The sequence below is a fragment of the Ischnura elegans genome, chromosome 7 (assembly GCF_921293095.1).
Source record: "Ischnura elegans chromosome 7, ioIscEleg1.1, whole genome shotgun sequence".
NCBI classification, from domain to species: Eukaryota; Metazoa; Arthropoda; class Insecta; order Odonata; family Coenagrionidae; genus Ischnura; species Ischnura elegans.
The window spans coordinates 54,951,884-54,968,707 of record NC_060252.1 but is presented as its reverse complement, the minus strand read 5'-3'; the positions used below and the strand labels follow the sequence as shown (position 1 = coordinate 54,968,707).

General features: G+C 37.4%; 2 protein-coding genes across 3 annotated transcripts in view; one reads left to right on the top strand and one right to left on the bottom strand.

Annotated features, from left to right (window-relative positions):
- LOC124162852 overlaps nt 1-5,594 on the top strand; it is a 269,833-nt gene extending 264,239 nt beyond the window's left edge. For both annotated transcript variants that reach the window (XM_046539526.1, XM_046539527.1), the window contains 3 exons: nt 468-698; nt 2,750-2,926; nt 5,050-5,594. In XM_046539526.1, coding sequence (XP_046395482.1) covers nt 468-698; nt 2,750-2,926; nt 5,050-5,320 — 679 coding nt within the window. In that variant the 3' untranslated portion in view covers nt 5,321-5,594. The remainder of the gene's footprint in view (nt 1-467; nt 699-2,749; nt 2,927-5,049) is intronic.
- Nucleotides 5,408-6,780, bottom strand: LOC124162853 (protein THEM6). Its single transcript, XM_046539531.1, has 3 exons — nt 6,511-6,780; nt 6,137-6,351; nt 5,408-6,028 (listed from the first exon to the last, which is right to left on the bottom strand). Exons 1-3 carry the CDS (start codon nt 6,650-6,652, stop codon nt 5,795-5,797), a joined length of 591 nt encoding a protein of 196 aa, XP_046395487.1. The 5' UTR covers nt 6,653-6,780; the 3' UTR covers nt 5,408-5,794.
- Between the last annotated feature and the right edge of the window lie 10,044 nt (nt 6,781-16,824).

The window sequence follows — 16,824 nt, the reverse complement described above, 5'->3', positions numbered from 1 at the left end:
TCTAGGATATGACTCCTCATTGTGACTTTTACTGCAGGTTTAAAAAAATCAGAAGTTTTAGAGGGCTAGGGGCTTATATTTTTAATTCATATGGATCAAATGTGTTGGCACCTCCCAGAGGGTTAGCTCCCTCTAGTTAGGGAGGATAGCTCCCTCACAAGAGGGTTGGCATGCATTCCAGTACCTGAAATTTTAGAAATTAAGCACTGCCAATTAGGCTAGTATTTTGGTCAGCACATTAAATTTTGCTTCAGTTTTACACAATAAATACCCAGACGGCACAGAATCCTCCGTATCTAATTCGTATGCAGATATTATCCATTGACAAAAAGCGACGGAGCTGTAGTCAATGGATACTATCTGCATACGAATTAGATATGGAGGATTCTGTGCCATCTGGGTATGAATTCTTGGTGAATAAATTTAAATTTAATTGGAATAAATTATGAGATACTGATTTTTTTCAGGGAATCCTTTGCCTCACAGATTTTAAGCTATGGAAATTGCTTACCCACGGAATCTCCAGAGAAGCCCAGTTGGTCAGTGACACCACCTGGGGAGGAAGAGGATGAAACAAACATGGCTGATGATGTATCAGAGCCTGGTGCATCATCCTGGGATGGTTTAGAATCCCCCATGTTAGATCCTGGAGATAGCTGTGGCTTCAATTCTCTGTCGAACTCCAATGAAGACTCGAGGTACGCTTATTGAAATTAAACTTATCTGGTGAAACTGTTGGCACAGAGACACTAGAAAATTACTCTAACAAGCATGGGCCTATCCAGGGATTTAGACTGGGCCTTACCAAAGGACATCCCCAAGAATGTGTACATAACATACATCCAAGTGTATGGATAAAAATGGATGTATGTATAGACTATGGTATTTTATGGTTGGCCCAGACTACCTTGAAATATCTCCGTGTAATTGTAATGCACTCTTACCTTAATGTAAAGTATTTTATTTTTTTACCTTTGGGAGATAATAATGTTCAGCTGTAATGTGCCAAAATGGTCTGGCACCTCTCAGGGAACATATATGTATAGGGTCGTGTCTAAAAATTTCATCATAATTTTTTTATATTTGGTAAAACATGGTTCCTCATCGTAAATTTCATTACCAGTTAAAGAAAAAATCATAAGTTTTAGGGGGGTGCGGTGCTTAAATTTGAAAATTTCTGATATCATTTACATATAATACTGAAAGGTGTTTCCAGCGCTGCGTGAATCATGGCTTTTTGATTTGCCAGATTTTTCTGGGGGGGCATGACCTTACAGTGAGGGATTTGGAAGGTGGGCATGATCCTGCTGGGTACCACATCCTTCAGTGTACTCTGAGTGGTCATGTAGGTACGCCCATACCAACAAGATGGAATAAGGATAAGGAGGATATGAAAAAATGAGGTTCGTTCAACCAGATCCAAAATTGCAATCCTTTAAAATAATTTGGTAGATAAATTAAGACAAAAAAAAAGCCTCTTGGTTCATTCCTCAGTGCCATATAATGGACTCTAGGTGTTTTGTTAAGAGTAGGCTAATTCCAACTCGGGCTTTCCTTCCATTTCCCTCTGAGTAATGATCTTAGCTGTTGAAAATGACCATAGCTAGCAGTTGCCTCCTTCCATTACCATTTTTACTGCATATCGTAAAATGTCAAAGATTTCTTTGAGTAGGCTTGGATTTCTGATTGCCTTTGCTAGATTTGTTAGCCTTCACTAATTGTTTATAAACATAGCTCCTTACTACCTGTTGGTAATATTACTTGTACAGATAGTCTCTGGGAAATGAATGAGGTAGGTTTCTGAGAATGCACGCATGTTTGGTTTCTAATGAACAACACATAGGGATAATTTTTAATTGTAATATTTTGCTGAGAATCCTCCTCAATAAATTAAATGGTAAATATTTGAAAAATATTTTATGGAAGGTAGGATGGGAGAAATTTTCTATAATAATGATAAGTAAAAAAGTTAATTTTTGTTGTATTCATGATTTACCTACTGGGGTGCAAGTTGTTGACCAATTCATTAAATGAGTCAATGCATCCAAATTAGAAGGAAATTTTTGGCATCGATGGCATAGAAAAAAAAGCTAGTCATTTTTTAAATAAAATATCAAAATAATTAATAATTTCAAATATCCTTAAGAGTCCTGTTTGATGATTGTGGTTTTAGTTAGTAGAGTCATGAAATAGGTAAAGAGAATTTATCTTGTACATACTTAATTTCCAACCATGTTTTCAACACTGCTATGTGATTATCAAGGTAGGGAAATGATTTTGACAAGGAGACATATTAGTACATATGTACATTATTATTAAGACCTTGACCATGGCATAGCAATGTCGAAAGCAAAGTTGGAATTGAAGTGTTTGCATCGGAGGTACCAAGTGAATTTTGTTTTCCTTAGTAGGAGTCCATGAGTGCAGAAAGCTATAAAATGGAGCAACCTGTATTTTCCTTTTTAATGAAATTGCCATGAATGATTTCCCTTGCAATGACATTAATCTTAATTTACAATATGTAAATTTTAAACAAAATGATTGATCAACTCATTCTAGTCTATTTAGTCATACACATAGGTATTATGTTTTGCTTGTGGCTGAATACTATAGAAGGAATAATTTTTAGAGGTATTTTAAAGGATATGATGTATATTTTAGAACCATTATTCAATGTACATATTTTTCAAATATTCGTTAAAACTTTTGCTATTTTTTTAAACACTAATTATTTCCATGCATGCTTCAGAAGGTGCAAGAGAAGATCCCTAGGAGCTGGAGATCAACTAGTCTACAGGAGGGATGGATTGACAGCAAGAACTACTGAAGGGAAAGGCAATAAAGATCGCTGGACCATTTCCTCAACACTTACAATGGTTCGCCCCTACCTCTCGTTTAATACCCACACAATATCCACTATTTTCAGGTAAGACTTTAAATATATAACAATTATCTTGAGCTTTAGATCACATTTTGTATTTAGGTTCATTTCTCATAATTTTACTTGCAGAATGAATTCTCAAGTCTTGAAAATCTTATTTGTTTCTATTTTGGTTGTCATTCTAAATGCGTGGTACTTTTTTTTAGATTTTTCTAAATGAGTGAACCAACTTCTCCCTTTCGCTACTAACGTCGGAATTATTTGGCAGGACGTTTCTTGATCCGGGAGTTGAAAGCAAAAACATTGCCATCGGAGATTTTCCTATGCATGCGAAAAAATGACTCCTTGCTCTCCCCATTTTATGACAGTCGCAGGTCCGCAAAGTCTTAGTTTTGGCACCTATTGCAATGGAGCTTAGGCCCTACCTTCAAAGTCCGGGAGCAGGTACCCAGATCCCTCGTCCTATATGTATTACCCCTCTTTGTGGTAAAGGACCGCAGTCATGAAATTGTTTATTCAGTCATTTTGCAAAATAAATATTTGTTTCTTCCTCAAAAAATATAAATTAATAATCAAATTCTTTGTCTTTTGAGCAGTATATTCAGTTTTTAAAAGAAAATCTACCATAATTATTAGCTAATATCTCGATTCAGTGTATAGATCAATTTGAAAATTATTGATGCATTAAATCCGTTAATACCGATGGTAGAACTTCATTCAAAATTTGACAATGCAAAGAAAAACCGAGAAACTCAATTCAGAGTCTGCAATATACGTGCTAGCTAATACATAGATATAAACAAATCATTAGTTGACCACAAACCATTGCTGCTGGTTGGGTCATAAACCCGGAGAGGACCGAGCTACTACTACCAACTACCCTCAGAGTCCATATTACATATTCACATAAAATTTCTTATAATTTCACTGCTATCTCTTCAGTATCTCATATTTATTTTCATATTTACAGTGTTATATCCAGAGGCATGGCTATTGATGCTAAATAAATTGATAAAGTGAGACTGCCAATGGTATATCCACTGAAAAATCAGAGATTTGTTGTATCTAAGCAACAATTTTTTGGTCCTTAACTCAATAAAACTTGTTTTGCCAAATATTATTTGCCTCTTGGGCATCTCTTTTCCCCTTAAAGGCTAACGGGGACAGCCCTAGGCCAATGATGCTAATGTCTATCATTTTATTTTTTTGTTTAAATTATGAGGAAATGCTCTCTCATAGTAATCAATAAAAATCAATAAGCCATCTGTATATGCTGAAATTTTTGTATAAATGTTATCATAGCCATCCATGAGATTACTGTGAATTTTATTCTAAATGTGTGGGACAATAAAACAGGGAGAAGGGGAAAATGTACAGAAATGGTATTAATGTCTAAGATGCCTCAAGTTATTTCAAGGTAATTCAATTAAATAAGATAATACAGATGCTTCTCATTTTATAGCTTTCTGTACTCTCAGACTCCTAAGGAAAAGAAAGTTCCCTTGGTACCTAATGAACCTTTTTTGCTTTATTTACTACTGCAGTACTAAAGTCAAGATCTGGTGGAACCCAGAACCAAACTAGCAACCCCCAAAAATAATAACAATATTTATTAACTTCATTGAGATGAAAAATCCATGAGTTTCATTAATTGACAAAAAGATACCCACGTTAAACTCAACTGCATAAAGTGTTCCCATATTTGATTTATTTATTGAAAAAATATCATTTCAACCTAAACTAACTGACATTCCCCATTCATTGAGAGCATCAACTGATGACATGTCATAACCATCAGCAAAGGTCTCAAATGCCAATGTGAATGATACTGTGAGGATGTGATAGTGCTGAGCAATTATCATTTCCAGCCAATGAGAAAATCTTTGAGAAAGGACATGATGTTTTGAATACTAAAATCAAATTCACACTGCCAAATTTTTCACTACTCACAAAATGCAAAAGTCGTACATTATTTCCTAAGCAGAATCATGAAAATGATTCTGCTTAGGAAATAATTTGATAAATAGCATAACTATGTGTATCTATTTAGTGCATAAAAAAATAAATGTTTTGCCCTGTTGATACACCTCAGTTTGTAATGTCTCTATGTCATTGTGTGCCTAATTTCTGAAGTACTCACTGCCATTAATGATGCATTTGTATTTCAGGGATTGGCTGGGCAGGTGGATAAAAGCTCCTTGGCTAAGTCAAAGTGGTAGCTTAGCTTTGGTCCAAGAGAAAGGCCTTACTCTTCTTCACACCCGCCACTGCCTAACCTGCATTCTCCTTGTTGTGGCTGTTTTAAGCCTTGGTGCAACTATTGTATCCACAGACGCTCACATTGACCGATGGCAAAAACTGAAGGGTTACCATTATGAATTGGGAAAGATCCTTAGGCCATATGTAACCTTAACTCATTATACTCGTCCTCCCATGTGACAATACACATTCAACTTGTCCTGTGACTCTTCTTCAATAATTTGCCTTGTTTCGTTGCTCAGGTGATGTTATGAAGTATTGTAACCATTCTCTGTATATGAGCATGTTAATTGACTTTGCTGTTTGTGTTATTACATTGAAGAAGTTCACAGAACAGGAGTTTTTTTGACAAATGTGATCCCTAAGATGTATTACTGTTTGTTATTCTTGTAGATAATGAAATGCTAAATGTTCCATGAAATGTTTAATTAAAAATATGAGAAAATAGCACAAACAATTGTATATATATATATAAACGTCAAGTCTAAAGTTACTTATAAATATTCAACAATAAAAACAAGAGATGTTTTACAAAAAGTTAAACATATTAGCGGAAAGAAATGATAGCCTAATGAATTCTATCACTTGTCAGCAGTCACAAAGCCATTATTTTGTACCATCACCAGGTAGAGAGGCAATTGGTGTTCCAAATACCTAGTCAGACTTCCTCAGTTTGGAACTTGAGATTTCAATACTTTGTAGCCACTTTTCCAATTCCTCTGGCATTTTTGGTTTAGAGAACTCTTGGCCACATAACTTTTTTATCATGTCCTCAACATCAACGTTCACCAAATTTTGCTTGCTCAATGCAACCGCTCTGACAAACCCATCACTCAAGGTAATGAATTTCTGCTCCAAATAAATTGCCTTGTCATCCCAGTAGATCAGCTAAAATAGAAGGTGTAAAAAATGTTACAAAATATACTATTTTAGTATACATTGAATAATAATATACAGAAGATTGCAAGTCTCATAAAAAATAATAACATTTCTCACCTTCGTCACAATCTTGTAGACATTAAAAATAGGAATTGTCCTCCGATACCTGACGTTTGAAGCCCCTTGCATTGCATTACCTTTTCTTTTGACAACTTCATTATATAAATTGCTGCGGTCATAAAAGTCAAATCTTGCAAAATCTAACTCTCGCACGTAACGTGCATTGTTCATGTGTCGAATGAATATATCCACATCGTTAGTTGTGCATATTCCTGCAAGAAAAATCGAGGTCATTTCAATGATGAGAAAATGTGTGGGTCAACATGTATACATATAAATGTAGTTTATTGATACAGTCAACCCTCTGATAACCCGACCATGACAATTCCTAAGAGAATAATAATCCAGGTATTCAAGAAAAGACGGCTTACCATAAATGACTGTCTCATCAAAAGGTTTCACTTTACGCTGAAAGTACCGGGCAAGGCCTATCGTAAAAATGATCCTAATGAAATAATTCACATCAAATAGCATATACAGCACTGCTATGAAAGCAACAACGTAAAACCACATCTTAGGTAACAAAATGTAGAATTAAAACTTGAAGTTCAGCCACCAAGCGGTCGGTATCACACGAATCGGATAAAAGATGACGAAGCACTGCAGTTTCTAATTTCAAACGGTAAATGCAAGATGGAAGAGAGGTGGGGTGAGCGTGAGTGAAACAGAAGAAGAACGATTTGCTTTTAGCGAATCGCAAGCAGGGGGCTTGTGTTTGCACATGGAGAATGTATTAATCATGTGTTTGCAAGTGGTTATCACGTAATGCTTATGCCGTAGCCTAGGCTACGCTTATGCATAGAAAGGGCCATGTGCATAGAGTTTATATTATTTCTATGTTTATTATACTTTACAATTTACAGTTTTTAACGCGGAATAGATTTTGTACTGTTAGTTTTAGTGTAGGAAATCTCGAGAAACAGTTTGATACTTACAGGATTAATCCTAATGAGCGTATTAGTAAGTATTGTGAACAAAATCTTTATTCATGATCCTAGTCTACAGGTTGGATAGTTGCCTAACGATGGCATGATTCAAAGGTCTTTTAGTAGCAATTTAAGCTAACGAAAAAAAGCATATTCTAATTACTTTGCGTGGAGGATGTTATGCTTATACTTGAGAGCTTGATGCTCAATGCTTCCGTCCTATTTGGTTGTTTGCTCATTCTAGGAGAGTTCTTCTTGATCAGGCTAAAATATTTTATCACGAAATGAGACGTTGCCTATAGTTTCATGATTGTAATGAACATATTGATTCAATTGGTTTTTATGATGAAGTGCCTTCAGGGATGCCGACTTACAAAAAATATTGGGGGGGCCCAAAGCGGGGATCTTACCCCGGTAAATTTAATAAGTAGTGAGCATTAAGTTTTTTAAGCATTTTAGAAGAATCATATGATCAGCATTAGAACCTTGATAATTCGAATCTCGATATCTGTACACTCAGGGGAAAATCGACAAGCCTGACACATTTTTTCCTCACACCCATAACGAATTTTTGAGAGGGCTCGGGCCCCCTTAATTTCCTTACAATTACGATATGGGACAATAAATTATTGTTTGTATAATATTCCAGCCAATCTCACGATCAAGTAGGTCTTAGAACCGTGTTTCTCCGTTAAAAATTAACGATTTTATGAAATTTGCTGACAACGTGGTCGCAGACCGCAATTTTAACTTTTGAAACTAATCCAACAAAATATTATTTTTTGCATCGTATTCCCGCCAATCGCACGATCAAGTACGTCTTTCAACCTTGTTTCTGTAATAACAATGGACGATTTTGTTATCTTTGCTAAAAAAATAAATACGGCTTTGGAACTCCGGAAATTGGCAAAAGCGCTTAGGGAGACGTAAGTTTGCAGGCTATTTGAGTGATCTTAATCGAGCATGATTTTTCTGTCTCGTACTTTTCATTTCCCCGCCCAGGCTTCAGTTACTTTACTGGAAAAGATGAGTAATTAGTAAGCTGAGGCAAGAGTGTACCCAGGATCAAAACTAGGGGGGCAAGCCATGGTTGTTGAAGTTGTAGGTAAGATTTAAGCATAGAAAAGGTGAATGAAATTAACATTGTAAGGAAACTGTAACAGCTCTTCATTAATTTTTAAAATTAATTGCTTGAAAAAAATATTATTTTCCTCAAAGACATTTGCAATTTTTGCTTCTAGGGGGGGCAGCTGCCACCTCCCGCCCCTCGCTGGGTACGCCCATGAGCTGAGGACATTTAGGCACCAAAAATGAAGAAATAGGCACTTAAAATTATTTTTGAATTTCGGACGATTCCGTCGGTCGTGGAATTGCAAAAGGCAAAGCCTGTAATCAAGTTTCCCAGGGACCTGACAAACAGAACTTGGCATATATCTTCGCCTTGGGGAGTGAAAGACCCAACCAGGAGGGACTCGAACCCGTAATCCCAAAATTAGCTGGCAAAGACACTACCTTGTTGTCACCCAGGCCGGATTGAAACATAATTTGACTTATTGCCACAAAGAAGGATCGAAAATTTAAAGCTTGGGCTGAAATATGAGTACTTTGTGGTATAACTGATGGAGGGAGAGATGATAAAGCTCCAAATAAAATTAGCGTATGCATTGATGAAACTAAATACAAAAGGTTTAGTTATTTAAAGTCACATTATTACAAAAAAATATGGTAATTTTCTCCAGTAAACTGCTGCCGAGAGTCAGCCAGGATATTTCTATAGTGTGAAAATGAACTCTCAATCTCGCACGAGGTGATGGGGCAATACTTAAATGATGTAAGCTTTTCTGCTGTCACCTTTGGTCCTGGAGCAAGCCAAGTCCCTGATAAAATGTCTGCGATTTTCTGGACATTTTCCCAACCAGGGTTCCTTTGTATAACTTTTTGTGGAATCAACTAAGCATTTATTTTATTACCTACCATGCACTAGTGACTGAAAGTGGTGTTGTACCGGGTCTTGCGAGTGCGGGGAACAAGAATGGGATTAGGCCTATGGTGAAATTGAAGAGCTTGGCGCTTAGGTACACTTCAACTTCATGAAACATTTCATTTCATTTTCATAAACTGAATTAAAATAAATTTACACCTTAGAGTTATTATGCGCCCGTCAGGAAGAAAAATGGGAAAAATGCGATGAATTGACAAAATATATTTTGTAGACGCGAAAATAAAATATCTGGTACGGTAAGCGATTCTTGCAATTTAAAACCTTCGCATCGGCAATATGAGCATAAAATGGCGCAAAGCGATTAAATATAATAAAATTGATATAATAGATGAGCGAAATCTGTTGTAATAGTGTCCTTTACAGTGGCGTAACTATGGGGGGGGGGGATGAGGAGATAGAACTCCCCCAAAGCCTCAGAGAAACAACAAAGTTATTTAATACTATTGTCTAGTTTTTGAATTTCATTACTGCGTCTGCTTAAAGTTAAATTTATAGTGCCAAAATAATTTAAAATATGTACCCATATTTTTCAAAAAGTTCCCCCGGACCCGGCCTGCCTGGGGGGAGGTCACCACCCTGACCATCCCATCCCACTCCAATGCATATTCTTAGTTACGCCACTGGTCCTTTAGGTGAGAGAAAAAGAAGTTGGAACTGATAAATCGGAGTCACTCATTATTCTTGTCACATAACTCAGGTATTATAATAAAATTATCTGCACAGTGTAATGTAGTATATATCCATGCTTTCCAGAAAAATAATGAGCAATAGCAGACTAGCCCCGCACTAAAGAGAATGTTGGTGACTGGAAATGTTTTGCTTAAATGGGCGATATTATCAGAAAAAGGCTTAATAAGGTAAATTAGGCATTTTTAGGCAGCGAAAAATTACCTTTATTTTGCCATTAATTATCCTAAACGTACATATAGCTTCATAGAATTGATTTCTTGAGGAAAATGAAAAAAGGCATTTTATGTTTGTATCACATTTAAGAAAAGTGTATATTTAAATATTATATAATTCATTTATTATGTGTTTTGTTAATATCCATTTAAAAATGTGCAACTACACTCACAACAGGAAACTTTTCTGCGTCAATAGTCATCTTACCCGGGGTCATATCTCATCTACCAATAATTAATCGCCCTTGCCATTAGCATTGGACTTTTATTTCGCTCTTGAAAAGTCAAGTCATAACGCAAGCTGAAATGGATCGCTAGGGTGAGTGCCTGGGGCAAGACAACATTTTTGCACGAAGTATCATCTTCGCGTAGTAATAAATAGTTCAAACTGTTTTTGGTACTATTATAATTCCATTCGCAGGCGTGTATACGGGAATAGTGTAGTATAAAGCGACCTAAAGATTCCACCTAATATCTCGATGGTTGTTTATTATTTTACTAATTCAAATCCGCTGGTTAAAAGTTATTTCATATCTATAATATACTAGAGGTCCTAGAGACAAAAATAGGTGAGATTTGAGGATTGCATCTCCGCGGCGAGAAAAACTTGCAAGGAGTGCAGGGATCCAGCAGATGGAGGCAAAGATTGAAGGGTGCATTGAGAGAAGCCAGCATTTACAGTTGACAGTCAACAAGCCCGAAGGCTGCAGAAGGCGGCGCAAAATCATAAACAAATTCTAATGAAACCATTTACGAGCATACCCTTTGACATAATTTACGATACCAATACATAGTCGGCTTCAAAAATTCCCTTTTTAGAACAAATCCGACGTCCAAGGTGCAAAAATATTTGAGATTTGAGGCCAGTCTCTCCACGGGAAAAAATTAATACAAAGGTATCCCTGTAAGCTGACCTTGAGTGTAATTGTGCCTTTACTTGAGCTGTTGCTAATGACGGACGACTACTCACCCTTCTTCTATTTGTTTATCATTGGCTGGCGTAGTGCTCAGCAAAATAAGAATAAAGGGATAGAGAAATGAAAAAAGAAAAGAATTAATTTAAAATGCCGTAACTATCTCGGGTTATCTGCCAGTTGCAGTACATTTGCATTGAATTTTATCCATTTCAAAGTCATCCTAATCAATCCCCTATTCCACATCATTTTTCTTTAGTTAGAAAGATGACCTACCACTCCCCACAGGCGATAAACCCACGTTTCTCTATCCACGTTTCTCTGTGGGTTTCACAGCTTGTAGTTTACTGGATAAGCCATTGGGAGTTCGATATCATCAAACTAGAGGAAGGGGGGTTAATAAAGTTAAAGGGATCAAATAAATTAATGAATACATCACTTGTTTGAGATTAATCCTGGCACCTGCTGTTGATATCATTAATGAGAAGAATGTACAAAGAAAAAAGACATTTGGAAGATAATTCTGCTATCTCGAACAATCCGCGAGCATCCGCTGACACCACCCCTAATCCAACCACAGTAATCTCAAGATATAATTTCTCCCAATTCTCACTCACTTTATTTTTTACAAATATATGGAACAACACGGTTGAAATCAAAAATCCTTAACCTTTCGTCAGGCGCAATATTGGAATTACTGAGTTTAGGCACAATGTGCCTGACAGGCACAGATGTGAAAATACATAATTAATTCTTGGCATGGCTCAGTGGTACACCCTTACAGTTTGAAGCAGCATTATTAATGTAGTTGCACAGTGCACACTTACTTGAACACTTATGTGTCTTTCGTGCTAAGCATAGACCTCTTTACATACCGTCCGGGATCGGTCCAGGAAGGTACGATTTAACATGCACTTTAGAGTATTAAGTATTATTATATGTAATGCATTTTATTATGTGAATTCTATATGATCAGTGATTTTTATTTTGCTAACTTATTTATACAATAATGCTTTTATTTTTCTTTATTGTGCCATGATTTTGCTTAAATATGCTGAATAATACGCCACTGTTTTGTCGGCATAAATGCGAAAAGTGAAAGGCTGCATAGAGTGTGTTAAAACAAAAAGCTACTATAAGCGTCAAGGGTCTATGCCGCATAGTGAAACGGAGAAATGAAAAAAAACTCGAGCTGTGCCTTTCAAATCCATTGCGCCCGACGGAAGGTTAATATGTATGTAATTATTTAAAGGGTACATAATTGCTGATGTGATAAAATGAACACTGTTTGAACCTTACCGGATTCGATCTCTTACGAGTAGCCTAGAACCGTTAATATGTTCTTATCCCCTTACCTGATTAAAGTAACAACTTAATGAGGTTGGACCGCGACTGAACATTTCAATTCACCTATTTTTTGCCAAACAAGCTAAAAGAAACAACTTTGTACTTTCCACACACCTTCCCACTTTCCACTATTTACCATGATCGAATTCAGCGACAGTGTGCCGCTTTCAACGAGGCAGAGCCAAGTATTTTAAACTATTTTTTTCATTTGTCGTCGTTGTTTTGCTGCCATTGATGACAAAAATAGCAATTGTTTCTATTCATTGATATTAGTGGTAAGTTACTACTTTCTACAAGATCCATATTCAAAATAAAATATTTGAAAACCTAGAAATTCAAAAACGACGCAAAACGATATCGAAGATGGAAGCAATTATTTTGCATGCCCACTTGCTATTTTGAGGATGTTCGCTTCGCCACCGGTAACGACAGTGTCTTTCTGCTCTGCGTCGAAAAGGAAGATATTCTACATTATAATCCTGTATCCAGAAAAGAATAAATGGAAACTTCGTGTCACATGAAAAAAATATATCAAAGGGAAAAGGTATAAAAGTTAAAGTCCAGAGTACTTGAAAAATACTACTTGTTTATCGGCAAAAATGCGCATTTGAACCCATTTTCCTTTGTCATCCGTTTAAAGCGCCTGTAGCGAAGATGGCGACTAGTGAGCAAAAAGTTTTTGGTTTTATAGTTTGAAAAGACGGAATCTGTTGTTGCTGTGCAACGTGCGTTCCGCACAAAGTTCATTTTTGATCCTCCAGGTGATAATACCTCCACTACTAGCCGAACTTTCCGAATTTAGATTGTTGAACCTGTTGCAACAATTACTCGAGAGACACTAATTAACGTTTGGGAAGAACTCACATATCGTCTTAACTTGTGCCGTGCGATTAATGGTGCACACATTGAATACTTGTAAGCCATCGTGTAAAACTGTTTGAGTTGCTCTTTCAATTGATGCATTTTTTTAAATTTTTAATGTAGTGCTACGAATATTAGAGAGCGTTAATACCCAACTATTCATTTTGATATACCCTATACCAGGGCTACAGAGGAGGTGGGGGTTAGGTGCAACTAATACCGGGGTGTGTGGGGGTATGGAAAAACCCACCAGGATAAGCGGTAGGTGCGAGATTAATAAATAGGGTGGTTTCCTTCATCAAAGAAAACAAAAGTCATTGATTGCGATTCGTTACCCACCATTACAGTATTCATAATATACAAATTATTTTGTTTTAGAAATACCGGGTTGGACGAATGGCAATGGTCCATTTTTATCCTCATTTGAAAAGGGCCAGATTGGCGCCCATGCGATGCCACTCCACGTGACGTCACAGGGACCTAGTTTCTATAGGAGAAGATAGGAGTTATACATCGTCTGAGGTTACCAATGCATGCATGAGACGCAGAGCTCAGTGAAACATGTCTTAACAATCACTTATTAAAACTGGCTAAGGTCGGAAAGTTTTCCTCGTTTGATAAGTTATTAATAATCCTTATTTAAGCCAAGCGCTACCAGCCAGCAGGGTACTAGGCTACCCACTAGCAGCCTGCGTCGTATCAGCGCTAAGCCTCGCCTCAAGGTCACCTCGCAGGGCGGCAACGGGAACCAGAAATACGTCACGCGGAGAGATTTCCCGGCATTCTTACTTACGCGTCGCGTTTTCGCGCGCTTGAAAATTTTCACTTTTCATTTAATCGCGAAAAATAGATATCGTCATTTAAAAATCTAAAAGCGTGAAATACGTACTCCAGGAGTAATAATCTTTCGATATATGCAATAAAAAAATAATAGGAAACCACCCTATTGCGGAATTTTACGGTAAATGGTTCAAAATGGTGAGTTTTACGGCTTTCTGAGGGATATTTGATTAATTATAGCACTTCTATTAGTAATCCAAAAGAGTAAAATGGATTAAACTTAAAAATTTCTCTGAGCTCTGGGGGAGGTTTTATTCCCCAAAACCCCCTCGCTGCTCCACTGCCCGGTACCTCATAACCCACTTCCGATCACTGACTGACTGTCTGATTCATACAAATGTTTGGGGTAAACCAGACGAGATACGACAAATATTCATAGAATCGACCCTTTCTTAAATAGTCTAAGACCCTACAATTATTGTCAAAACACTATATTTTCTATTTCCTATTTATTGCAGTGTTGCCAATTGGTATATGATACCTCTACTTTTTGAGGACATTTGGGGGTTAAATAATCGATTTTTCAAAAATGTCACTATCCGAATCTAGACCACGTGATATATCGAGAAACCTTTTCAGTTCCTCTTTCATTTGATTAATTATTCATATCTATAAGTTAAGTTTAATAAATATTAGAAATCGTTACAACCCTGTCATTCATTTTAAAACACCCGGTATAATAGCGACGCGATTATCTCCGCTAGCAAAGATATAGATGGTATTACATTCCCACATTTAATCAGGAAGTTCGGATACTTAATCGTAGAGAGTTACCGGGCAAAAAATCATGCTTAAGTGTAGGGATGGTCGGATCGGATGCCTCGGATCCAAATATCCGCGGATATTGCCCTTCATCGGATACATCGGGTCCAAAGTCATGGTAGATATCGGATCCGGATCCGAAATTTTAAATATGTAATAGCTTCAGTGAATGCAACACCCCATTAGGATGGAAAGAGTTCCGATTCTATCTTCAAATGCGCCGTCGCATACGATTCTTGTCCTACTCATGAACTGTTTTATTTGAAAGCTCTAGCAGAGGTTACGTAGGAGAATTTCAGCCGTGGAAAATAAAAAAAGGCAAAATACGACTGGCACATAGTGTGACTCTTCCCAAGAGATTGAACAATCATCGGGGGAATCTCAGCGTCAGGAATTTAAAAATGCATTTGGATCCGATCCGAATCCGGATCAGAAAAAATTCTGGATTCGTCCATCCCTACTTAAGTGATTAAACAGGAGTTGATACAGATGCAAGAGTAACTTGCTTTCAACTGAATTCGTATTTGTGCCATCTATCTAATAGTTATGCAATTATTTACTCACAATCACATACTTTCCCAAATTTGTGGTCTTTATGGCCCATCTGAGCAGCGTGGTAGCCTAGTAACCACGGACAAGTATAGGTAAAATGGATACCAGAGGCGTAAATAGGAATATGCTTTGGGAGGGATGAGATGGCCTGGGGTGGCGACCCCCATCCTCGCAGGCAACGGGGTCCGGGAAATTTTTGAAATATTACATGCCTGGAAATACATTTGGCATCATTTTGACACTAAAAATTTAACTTTAAGCAGATGCAGTAATTAAATGTCAAAAGTAGACATTAGTTTCAAATAATTATTTTTATTTCTTTAAGCATGGGCCGAGGAGTGAGGCAAGGCTTTCCTCTATCACCGCCACTCTTTAACGTGTTCAGTGAAGAGATGGTAAGGGAAGCGTGGGATGAGTTAGAAGCTGGAATAAAAGTGGGAGAAATGATGTTCAAAGCAGTGAGATACGCGGATGATCAGGTGTTGATTAGCCAGTCAGCGAGGGGGCTTCAGGCTCTTCATGGATCTTCAGGATCGTTATGTAGGAGTTTAAAGAAAAGGTTAGTGAAGAGTCTGATCTGGAGTGTAGCGGTGTAGCTCTCTACGGTGCGGAAACGTGGACACTGAGGAAAGAAGACGAGAGAAGATTGGAGGCATTCGAGATGTGGGTATGGAGAATAATGGAGAAGGTGAAATGGACGGAGAGGAAAAGGAACGAAGAAGTGCTGGATATGGTTGGCGAGGAGAGGCATATTTTAGATGAGTTACGGAGGAGTTAGAATGTATGGATGGAGCGAATACCGTAGAGAGCTACTTAGCGGGGAGGGGATGTTGAAAATGGTGTTAGAGGGTAGAATATTAGGGAAACGAGGGAGGGGAACGAGAAGAATGGGAATTTTAGATAGATTGAAAGGGATTAGGCCTTACAGTGAATTGAAGAAGGCAGCGCTGGAAGGAAAGGGAGGCTCCCAAATCACTTCTTCAGTACTCCATGGAAACCTACCTTAATCGGTAGAATACTATAATAATAAGGCTTTGGAGGGGATCTCTCTCCTTATCCCCCCATAGTTACGCCACTGATGGAAACCAAAATTCTCCTTTCGTAATGTAAGCACTTCCGTGAACTTGCAGGCGGCGCCGTACTCCGTCAACTATCTGGCTCGTTTTTCCTGGTATAAAAAAAGGTGGATGATAAAATAAGGAATTACCGAGGCATGCAACGTTACCGTTTCAGAAGACCAACTAGATTCCTTCACACAGCGAATTCATGTATAGTTTTGGTGCTAATGATAAGCAGGAACATTACCTCTCACCTCTAATCGGCGAGTTGACGGTTGGAATAATGAATACGTGAATGCACCTGCACGAATAGGCCATGATTTTTTTCTGGCAACACCTGGATATTGCCTGAGATTAATATCTAATCTCTGACAAAAAATGTCGAAGGAAGATTTAGAAAAGCTTTGAGTCAGGCTGAAAATAATGCTCATAATAATTGAAACTGCAGCTGGCCATCATTTTCTTATCTCAGCTTACGCATCATTTTCAAGAGCTGTCACAAGAGGCAGCTCTTGAAAATG

Coding starts and splice junctions, on each gene's coding strand:
- LOC124162853 (XM_046539531.1), bottom strand. CDS start 6,652: ATGTGGTTTTACGTTGTTGCTTTCATAGCAGTGCTGTATATGCTATTT. Junction 6,352..6,510: donor TGATGAGACAGTCATTTATG/GTAAGCCGTCTT, acceptor TTTTTCTTGCAG/GAATATGCACAACTAACGAT. Junction 6,029..6,136: donor TCTACAAGATTGTGACGAAG/GTGAGAAATGTT, acceptor CTTCTATTTTAG/CTGATCTACTGGGATGACAA.